At 41.2% G+C, this 10,631-nt stretch overlaps 1 protein-coding gene across 5 annotated transcripts in view; it reads right to left on the bottom strand.

Annotated features, from left to right (window-relative positions):
* Window positions 1–2,422: 2,422 nt before the first annotated feature.
* Window positions 2,423–10,631, bottom strand: part of NINL (ninein like) — a 203,708-nt gene continuing 195,499 nt past the window's right edge. For all 5 annotated transcript variants that reach the window (XM_074317997.1, XM_074317996.1, XM_074317999.1 and 2 more), the window contains one exon: window positions 2,423–3,296. In XM_074317997.1, the coding sequence (XP_074174098.1) occupies window positions 3,105–3,296 (192 nt within the window). In that variant the 3' untranslated portion in view covers window positions 2,423–3,104. The remainder of the gene's footprint in view (window positions 3,297–10,631) is intronic.

The following is a 10,631-nucleotide window of genomic DNA, read 5'->3' as shown; positions in this document are numbered from 1 at the left end:
TCAGCTAAGTGGTACTGCAGATCTTGCTTGGGGTATCTGGTGCGGTTGTATTCAGATGGTGACTGGCCGGCTCGACCTCCCATCTTTGTGTGGTCTCACCTTTCATATTGTTCTTTCCTGCAAGGTCAAGCTGGGCTTACTTGGCAGTTCAGGACTCCTACAGTGCTAAGAGGATATAAGTGGGCACTGCTAGTTTTTCTGAAAGGTGAGGCCTGGTACTGGACTACCACCACTTCTGCCATATCCCATCAGTGAGTATGTTCATAGGTTGCCCAGATCAGTGAAGGGACATTAACAATAAGAAGGTGGGAATACCAAATGGCCACCACAGCCAGTTTGGTTGTCAGTGTCTGGTATAGACAATGAGTTGGTGCTCGTTCATTTGCCTATTTTAAATAGAAATATAATCTTTTAAATAGCTTTAATACCTATAGAACCATCTGAGTATGAATCTTTTTTGGGGAGAGATGTTGATCTTTGATAAATTTCCCCCCCCAGCATTAAACTAACCCTCCGTTCCTGGCATAACCCCACTTGGTCATGATGTGTTACTACTTTTTGTTGGATTTGATTTGCTAAAATTTTGTTTAGAATTTCTGTGTTTTCCCAAGGGATGTTGGTCTGTAGTGTTCTTTTGTCATGTCTGTGAGGACCAGGGTAATCCAGCCATACAATGAGTTGGGAAATACTTCCTCCTCTTCAATTTTTTGGAAGTTTGTATAAGCTTTATATCTTCCTTAAGTGTTTAGTAGAATCCACATTTAAAACATCTGGGCCTGGGGTTTCTTTGTAGGAAGGTTAATCACAATTTCAATTTCTTTCATAGATATAGGGCTGTTCAGTTTATTCTTCTAGAATGAGCTTTGGTAATTTCCATTTGCTTGCTCCATTATATGTTACTGAATTTATTGATAAAGTGTTATTCATAATATGGTTTTATTATGCTTTTTGTATTCTGTAGTGATGGCACCTCTTATTCCTGATATTGGTAAATTATTTTTCTCTTTATCCTGATCCTCCTGGCTAGAGGATCATTGATTTTATTAATCTCAACGAATCAGCCTTTGGCTTCATTGGCTTTTTTTTCTTTTTCCTGTTTTCTACGGTTGGGCTCAGCAAACTTTTTCTGTATCTTAGACTTTGTAGGCCACAGAGTCTCTCATGGCTGATGCTGTAGCACAAAACCATGCAGAGACAATACATACATGAATGGGTGTGGTTATGCCAATATAACTGTTTACAAAAACAGGCCATGGGGCTGGGCTTAACCTGTAGCATATAGTTTGCCAACCCATTCTTCTGTTCCTTGATGTCTACTGTCATCTTTATTATTTCCTTTTTTCTGCTTACTTTGGGTTTAATTTGCTTTTCTTTTTCCAGTTATTTAAGGTAGAAGCTGAAGTCACTGATTTTGAGACCTTTCTTCTTTTCTAAATACAGGTATTTAGTGCTATGAATTTTCCCCTAAGTAATGCATTAACTCCACCCCACAAATTTTGGTATGTTGTGTTTCCATTTTCATTCAGTTCAAAATATTTTCTGATTTTCCTCTTTGCTTTGTGGGTTATTTAGCAGTGTGTTATTCAGTTTCCAAATACTGGGATTTTCCAGATACCATTCTGGTGTTGATTTCTAACTTAATTCCACTGTGGTTGGAGAACATATTTTATATGACTTGACTCCTTTTAATTTTTTTGAGACTTGTTTCAAGGCCCAGAATATTGTCTAGCTTCATAAATGTTCCAGGTGGACTTCCGCTATTGTTGGCTGTTGCGTTCTATAAACCTAAGTAACCTTGTTACTCTAGAGTAACCTTGTTACTCTAATCCTAGCCAGAAACCCAAAATGAATGAAGACGTGTACCCTTTGATGAGTTTTGACAAATGTATATACCCATGTAACCCAAAGTATATTGAGACTTGCTATTTTAATAACTGGTAGAACTAATTCCTATTCAATGCTCTTTTTTTCAGAGTTTTCCAGATTATTTAATTTGCTTATCTAGTTGTACATACAAACTTCAGAACTGTCCAATTCTGCGACAAGCAGTTGATTGGGGCAGGACACACCTGTTTGTATTTTTATTGGGAATGTAGTATATTAATCAGTAATGTTGAGTCTTCCTATCCAAGAACTGAGCTTTCCATCTGTTCCAGTCTTTGGGTCTTTCCATAGTCCTTTAAGGTTTTTCTCATACAAGCATGTACAGTAAATGTACAGACGCAAGGGGATGGGACACAGTAGCTGTAGGATAGTGGTTGCCTCCAGGAAGGGGAAGAAGGATAGAGTCTGTACCTCTATCTAAAATGTTGTAGTAGAATGCTTTTAGTACATCTATTTGATGGGCACAACAGTGTTTTTTATAAAACTACTTTTCTATATGTATGGAATATTTTATAATTAGAAAAAAACAGCAGTTAAGTCAATTTTAATAGAAACATTTAGTGCAAACAATGACTTCATACTACAGTAGTTTATTCTGTTAAACTAAATGACCATAATTTATGTGTACTTGGATACTTTTTTTAACATATAATACAATTTCCAGTGTGATGACATTTTAATGAGGAGAAGACTGCATTCACAGTAAATCCCACCATCCCTGAGTCTACAGACCTAAAATAAGCACTGTCCAAACATCTGAAGGTGCTTCCAGTCCTTTGTCCTTTATCTCTGAGTGTCACTCACAGCAAGTGAAGCCTTTCTGTAATGTTTGTATAGACCCACCATTGAGAATACTAATGATCTAAACCCAAAGTAGTAACAGGAATGGTAAAACTGTGCAGAGCCCTAAGTTTGCATTTTAATCGCTGCAGGCAAAGTCAAAAGCACAACATTGAAATTGTTTTACCATTTTCTTTAGTCGTTTGTTGCTGAGAGCCCCCATAATCTGATTTCACCACTAAGTGACACAATTGGGAATTTTACAAGGAAATTATCCAGGATCACTTATAAAAATGTAGTCTTTTCCAACATGTCTGTTTCCCTAGCATCTGGCTCATATGTCCAGGGGTGCATGGCCAATGAGCCATAGAAAATTATGGAATCACAGTGGCTTAATTGTAAAAGATGCTTTTTCAAAATGAATTCCAGGAAAACAGTCTTTACACAGAGAGGGATGCTGAAGTGACCTTACTGATTAGTCTGTTGAGAGCTCTAACTTTTTCTTCCAAGATGCGTTTTTTTCTCTCAGCTCCTCGTTGTTTCTCTTCAGTGACCTGAAGTGCTTTCATCAGGTGAGCATTTTCCACGTAGAGGTCCTTTAGCAGCAAATCGGATTTTGTGTTCTTCTCAAACTAGACAGGGGAGAAAGCTATACTTTTTACTGTGAATCTAGTGCTGAAATGCTATGCTACCAGCTTGCCCCCCTTTACTCTTCCATCTTTATTCAAACCGTAATTTGGGGGATTTTACAGATCTGATACATACATTGGATGTCGTGACAATTTTTGTTATCCTGGCATGTGGGAAGAAATTTGAGAATCAGAGGAACTATGTGGTAGAAAAAAATCTGTCAACTTTTTGATAATTGATTTTTACCATGAACTGAAGACATAAAAAGACCAAAATCCATAGACCTCCAAAAGGACTATTCAGGACAATGTAAAACAAGGAAATTTTTCAAAAATGCCAAAAATGTTTGGTTCATCCTAGTGTGCTCTATAAGCCACAGGCACTACATTCCCCCTGGCAGACTGGCATGGTCACCACACACAATAGCCATAGGGGCTCAGCAATGGGGACACAAGGCCACTCTAAGTCGTAAGTCCTCGTTCAAGATTCAAAGGCACCAAGGCCCTAGTCTTGGGATTCATAAGTCAACACCATTCATTTAACAAGTAGTTACTGAGCACCACTCATGTGCCAGACACTTCCCTAGCAATAGCCCTGCAGTAGTGGAGCACATATTCCAGTAAATGGAGACAGAATGGAAACAAATTACAGTATGTCAGGTGGTAAGAAGTACTGAGAAAGTCCAGCAGGGGGACAGACAGCTGAGGAGGGCCTCCTATTTCGGTTGGGATGATGAGAGAGAGAGCTTCTCTAAATGACATTTGAACAGAGGTCTAAATAAAACCCAGGAATAAATTACGAGGCTGTCTGGGCATGAACATTCCAGGCAGAGGGAGGAACAAGCGCAAAGACCCAGAGGCTGGCGCATGCTGTAGGTGACAGAATGGCTAGGAGGCCTGTGGCTGGAGGGCATGATTCTGGGGAGGCCAAGAGAAAGGGGGTGCTGGCTAGGCAAGCCTAGATCCTGTAGAATCTTGGAGGCCCCTGTAAAAACTCCGCCTTTTACTCTGAGGGACCTGAGAAGACTGGAGGGTTCTAAGCAGAGGGCCAGCACCTCAATCACTTGGAAAGGACTGCTGCTGCTCTTGTGCTGACAACAGATCAGAGGAGGACATAACAACACCAAAGATGAGGGTGGGAGCAGTGGGTGCAGGGCAACAATTGGTTGGTTGGGTTCTGTCTCTACTCTGAAGGCAGAGCTGATGGACTAGATAGGAACACTGTGATGTGGGTGGGTTGGGGGGGAGGAGCCCACAGCGCTCCAAAGTTTTGGACCTGAGTCAGTGGCAAGAGTGAATCATGAAGGCAGGCAGGTGAATGTGAAAACACCTCTTTGAAGGTATTTCTGTGAAGAGCAGAGAACTGGTAGGACCAGGCCTCCTTAAGGTTTGTGTTGGGTAGCAGGCAGGGCTGCGAGCCAGTCTAGGAGACGTTTGCACAGACTAGGTGTCTGTGAGCATAGCAAGAGCACAGTGCACATTTGCTTTGGGCTGGGTGCTTCTGGTCTTCCAGGGAAACCGGCAACAATCCCTGCTGAGAGGAGAGGGAAGAGGTGATAGAGGGCAGAAGGGAGGAAGGGAGGGGGGTTACAAGCGAGCCAAGAGGTATGGGCTGGGTGGGTGGGCAACAGCCACAGGACTGAATCAGAAGTGAGGTTTAACCAGGTGAGAGGAGGCAAACTGAAGGTTTGCAAGGGAGTGACCTTAAGGGGGACTCATGGAGAGTCCATGACAGTTGGGAGGGAAATGAGGACTGGGGAGATAGTGAGAGGGTCAGTGGATGACAGAGCAGCAAAGCCCAGAAGGTGGGAAGGAAGGTGACAGGCCTCTGAGAGTGACTCAGCCCGGGAACCTTCTACCACAATTCGGGAACAAGAGGCAGCACAAATGTTTTATCCCATTTGGGCTCTGTTCAGGATCCCTCAGATAAACACATACTTGATTAATATGCAATACAAATATTTCTACAGATTCTCACATTTCTCTTAATTTCTTCTAGCACTGCACTAGAACGCCTAGAGTAGCTGCTATTTCCTTTTTTTCTGTGTCTCTCCTTTGCCTCTAGCCTTGCCCCGCCCTCCCAGCACCCCTGATGCTGGCTGTTCCACCGCTGTTACTGATCAGGGCAGCTATGACCTTTTGTTTTGTTTTGTTTTGTTCTTTGCTCCCTATAGCAGCCCAAGTTATTTTTTTCCCAGAGAGATTTCTTTAAAAACATGAAGTGACGTCATAAAATGGCGGTGTGAGGTGAGCCTCTCGAAATCTCATCTGGAATTTACAACAAATTGAAAAACTATAACTACACAAAGGACTCCCTGCATAGCAGACAGGCAAGACGAAGAGGCTCACTACTGAATTCACCTAAAGGTGGGCAAACTGCCTGAGCGGGGCAGGAGGGAAGGGAGAAGTGCGGGGATGGTGCCGTGCAGGCTCAGGACACAGACTTAACTCAGTGCTCTGAGCTCACTGCATCCCGAAACTACCGCCACTGTGGGAGAGGGAAGAACTCGGACCGCTAGGGCTCCGTTTATGGCCCACAGGGTTGAGGGGACAGCATATAACACGGCTGAACCCAACATTCACGGCAGAGACCTCAGAGCAAAGACTGAGGAAAGAAGGCTGAAATGGTGGTTTAAGCCCTCACTGCTGCAGAGATGGAAGCCTTAGGAACTGAGACTAACTGCCCCCTCTCTACCCTCCCAGAGCTTGCCCCACCCCAACCTGCCCGGTGCTAGAAGCAAAACAGTAGCAATGTCAGATCAAAATAACAGAATATTTGCAGTACTGAGAACTGTGGTCCGCGAACACAGATTCGTAGCCCAACTAGATTCCGGCAAAGGGGAGGGAGCTGTGGAAGGAGGATTGGCTGTGGTGGTCGCCGCCATTGCTCTGGGCCACCTCTCACGACCCACCCCGCCCCTGTCCCCACCTATCTGGTCGGATCCTGGCAGGAGTAAACAGAACAGCTGAAAGTTACAGGCTCTGAATCTGACCCAGGAAGAGCTTTGGAAATTCAAAAGCTCTGTGCATCCTTACACGGATGTGGCACCCTATGACCCAGGCGAACAGTTCACAAAGGAGAAGCCCGCCTTCCAGGGAATACCCCCATTGTGTGAGAAGCCGGAATAGTGCAGAGAAAACATAACACTACAGTGTGAAAGAGAATAAAAGGCTGCAGTCAGAGAGAAAAATAAAACATTCTCCCAACACCTACTGGAAAACAAAAGAAAGACCTCTTTCAACCTGTTGCAGAACCCACCCTGTAGATGTCTAGGAAGAGAAATGATAAATCATTAATTGCCATGAATAACCAAGGTAATAAGACAGCTTAGCTAGAAAATGAAAAGTCTTCCATAAATGAACTTAAAGATATGGAAATATGTGACTTAAATGACAGAGAATTCAAGATTGCAGTTCTGAAAAAACTCAATGAGATGCAAGAAAACACAGACAGGCAGTTTAATGAACTCAGAAAAACAATCAAACAACAAAATGAACATTTTACCAAAGACACTACAATTTAAAAAAAGAACCAAATAGAATTTCAGGAGATGAAGAACTCAGTAAAAGAAATGAAGAATGAAATAGCCACCTTAGGTAGTAGAGTTGACCAGATGGAGGAAAGAATCAGTGACATCAAAGATAGAAACCTGGAAGTGACACAGATAGAAGAGAAAGAGACTTGAGACTTAAAAGAAAGGAAAGAACTCTACAAGAACGTTCTGACTCCACCAGAAAAAGCAATATCATAATAATGGGCATACCAGAAGGAGAAGAAAGAGAGAAGGGAATAGAGCGTATATTCAGACAAATAGTTGATGAGAATTTCCCAAACTTGTGGAAAGAACTGGATCCAAGAATCCAAGAAGCAAATCGAACACCTAATAGCCTCAATCCCAAAAGGCCTACTCCAAGGCACACTGTATTGAAGCTGTCAAAAATCAACGACAAAGAAAGACTCCTCAAGTCAGCCAGGGAAAAGAAGATGGTAACCTACAAAGGAAAGCCCATGAGAATATCATCAGATCTTTTCAGCAGAAACTCTCAAGCCCAGAGGGAGTGGAACCAAATATTCAAACTATTGGAAGAGAGAAATTATGAGCCAAGAATAATGTACCCAGCAAAGATACCCCTCAGATATGAAGGAGGAATAAAGTCCTTTCCAGACATACAGAAGGTGAGGGAATTTTATAACACATGACCTGCACTACAAGAAATACTAAAGGAGGCTATTCAGTCACCATCAACAGGGACAATTTGTGGCAACCAAAACATAAAAAGGGGGAGAGTAAAGGCCTGAACCGGAATATGGGGATGGAGAAAGTAAGCATGCTGAAGAAAATGGAACACTCTAAATATCAAACTTTCTTTTACATAAACTTAAGGGTAACCACTCAAAAAAAAAATCCAGAACTGAAACATATACTGTAATAAAAGAAGAAACAGAGGGAAAAATCATAGAATATCACCGCACAGAAATAATAGACAACAATAAAAGGCAAAGAAACAATGGAGGCACAGTCTTACCAGAAAACTAAAGATAGAATAATAGGAAATCCTCACATATCAATAATCACCCTAAATGTAAATGGACTGAACTCACCAATAAAAAGGCACAGAGTAGCAGACTGGATCAAAAAACTAAACCCAACCATATGCTGTCTCCAAGAGACACATCTAAGCTACAAGGACAAACAAAGACTCAAAGTGAAAGGGTGGAAATTGACACTCCAAGCACATGGTATCCAGAGAAAATCAGGTGTAGCCATAATGATATCAGATGAAACAGACTTCAGGATGAAAAAGGTAATGAGACAAAGATAGACACTTCATAATGGTAAAGGGGACTATACAACAAGAACACATAACAGTCATCAATATTTATGCCCCCAGTCAGGGAGCACCAAAATATACCAAGCAACTACTAACAGAACTAAAGGGAGAAATTGACCAAAACACAGTTATACTAGGGGACCTAAATACATAATTGACAGCTATGACTAGATCATCCAAACAGAAAATAAAGAAATAGCAGCCCTAAATGATATATTAGATGAAATGGACATAACTGACATTTGTAGAGCATTTCATCCTAAAACATCAGACTATACATTTTTTTCTAGTGTACATGGGACGTTCTCAAGGATAGACCGTATATTGGGACATAAAACTAACCTCGGCAAATTTAAGAAGATTGAAATCATACCAAGCATAATCTCTGATCACAAGGCTTTGAAATTGGATATCAACTGCAAAAAGAAAGCAGGAACAACCACAAATACGTGGAAATTAAACAACATACTTTTAAAGAATGAGCGGGACAAAGAAGAAATAAGAGGAGAGATGAAAGGTACACAGAAACAAATGAGAATGAAAACGCATCCTACCAAAATTTTTGGGATGCAGCGAAAGCAATTTTAAGAGGGAAATTTATATCATTACAGGCCTATTTCAAGAAACAAGAAAAATCCCAAATAAATAACCTCACGTTACACCTTAAAGAACTAGAAAAAGAAGAACAAATGAAACCCAAGGTCAGCAGAAGAAAGGAAATAACAAAAATCAGAGCAGAACTAAATGAAATAGAGAACAAAAAGACAGCAGAAAAAATTAATGTGACAAAGAGCTCGTTCTTTGAAAAGAGTAACAAAATTGACAAACCCTTGGCTAGACTCACTAAGATAAAAAGAGAAAAGACACTAATAAACAAAATCAGAAATGAAAGAGGGGAAGTTATCACGGATGCCACAGTAATTCAAAGGATCATCCAAGAATATTATGAAGGACTATATGCCACCAAATTCAGTAACCTAGAAGAAATGGACAAGGTCTTAGAAACATATAGCCTTCCTAGGCTGAACCATGAAGAATTGGAAAATCTAAATAGACCTATCACTAGTAACAAAACTGATTCAGTCATCAAAAACCTTCCCAAAAGCAAAAGTCCGGGACCAGATGGCTTCACTAGTGAATTCTACCAAACCTTCAAAGAGGATCGAAGACCAGCCCTGCTCAAACTCATCCAAAAATTGAAGAAGAGACAATATTCCCTAACTCATTTTATGAGGCTAACATTACCCTGATACCAAAACCTGGTAAGGATAACGCAAAAAAAGAAAACTACAGACCAATATCTCTGATGAGTACAGATGCAAAAATCGTAAACAAAATTCTAGCAAATCGAATGCAACAATGCATTAAAAAGATTATTCATCATGACCAAGTGAGGTTTATCCCAGGGGCACAAGGATGGTTCAAAATATGCAAATCCATCAATGCAATACATCACATAAACAAAATAAAGGACAAAAATCATATGATTATATCAATTGATGCAGAAAAAACATTTGACAAGATACAAAATCCATTTATGATTAAAACAGTTAATAAAGTAGGTATAGAAGGAAAATACCTTAACATGATATAGGCCATATATGACAAACCCTCATCTAGTCTCATAATTAACAGTAAAAAACTGAATCCCTTTGCTCTACATTCAGGAACACGACAGGGCTGACCCCTATCACCTCTGGTTTTCAACATAGTTTTCGAAATCCGCGCCAGAGCAATGAGGCAAGAGAAAGAAATAAAAAGCATCCAAATTGGGAATAAAGAAGTTAAATTGTCACTCTTTGCAGATGACATGATGCTACATATAGAAAACCCTAAAGAATCTACCAAAAAGCTTTATTAGAAACAATCAACGAATACAGTAAAGTTGCCAGCTACAAAATCAACGTACAAAAGTCCATTGCAATCCTATATAGTAACAATGAAATCTCAGAAAAAGAAATAAAAAACAGTTTATTTTGCAATTGCAGCAAAAATAATACCGGAAGTGACGTCATAGGACTGGCGGCAATAGGGCGCACCTTTTAAGTTCTCTTCTGGATCTTATCTCAAACGGGACATCTATAACTCATCAGAGGAATCTCTGCTCATCACACAGAACAGCTAAGAGACTCATACACTGATTACTTGAAGGTGGACAAATTGGGCGAGCAGGGGAAGAGGGAAGGGAGTGGAGTGGGGACGCAGCCCGCTTCTGTGGCTGTGGAAACACGGCCGCATCTGCCGCGGTGGAAACGCAGCCGGCATCCGCAGCTGCAGAGACGCAGGTGATCCCAGGACGGAACAGAGAACACAAAAGCCAGGAGGTGGGCTCTTTCCCTGCGTCCCACAGCTGATCTCTCCCACTGAGGGGGGCAGCCAGTTGGGCACTAGGTCAGACAAAGGACACAAACTCCCGCCACTCTCCCAATCCTTCCCCCGCCCTTCCAGAGATTTAAACTGGCCCCTGAACTGAGGAGTAGTGTCAGATTACAGAGGTGCCTTAGT

This window comes from Rhinolophus sinicus, linkage group LG13 (genome assembly GCF_036562045.2).
Source record: "Rhinolophus sinicus isolate RSC01 linkage group LG13, ASM3656204v1, whole genome shotgun sequence".
In the NCBI taxonomy this organism is placed as follows: domain Eukaryota; kingdom Metazoa; phylum Chordata; class Mammalia; order Chiroptera; family Rhinolophidae; genus Rhinolophus; species Rhinolophus sinicus.
The sequence above is the reverse complement of the archived record's forward strand: the minus strand, read 5'-3'. Positions and strand labels throughout refer to the sequence as shown.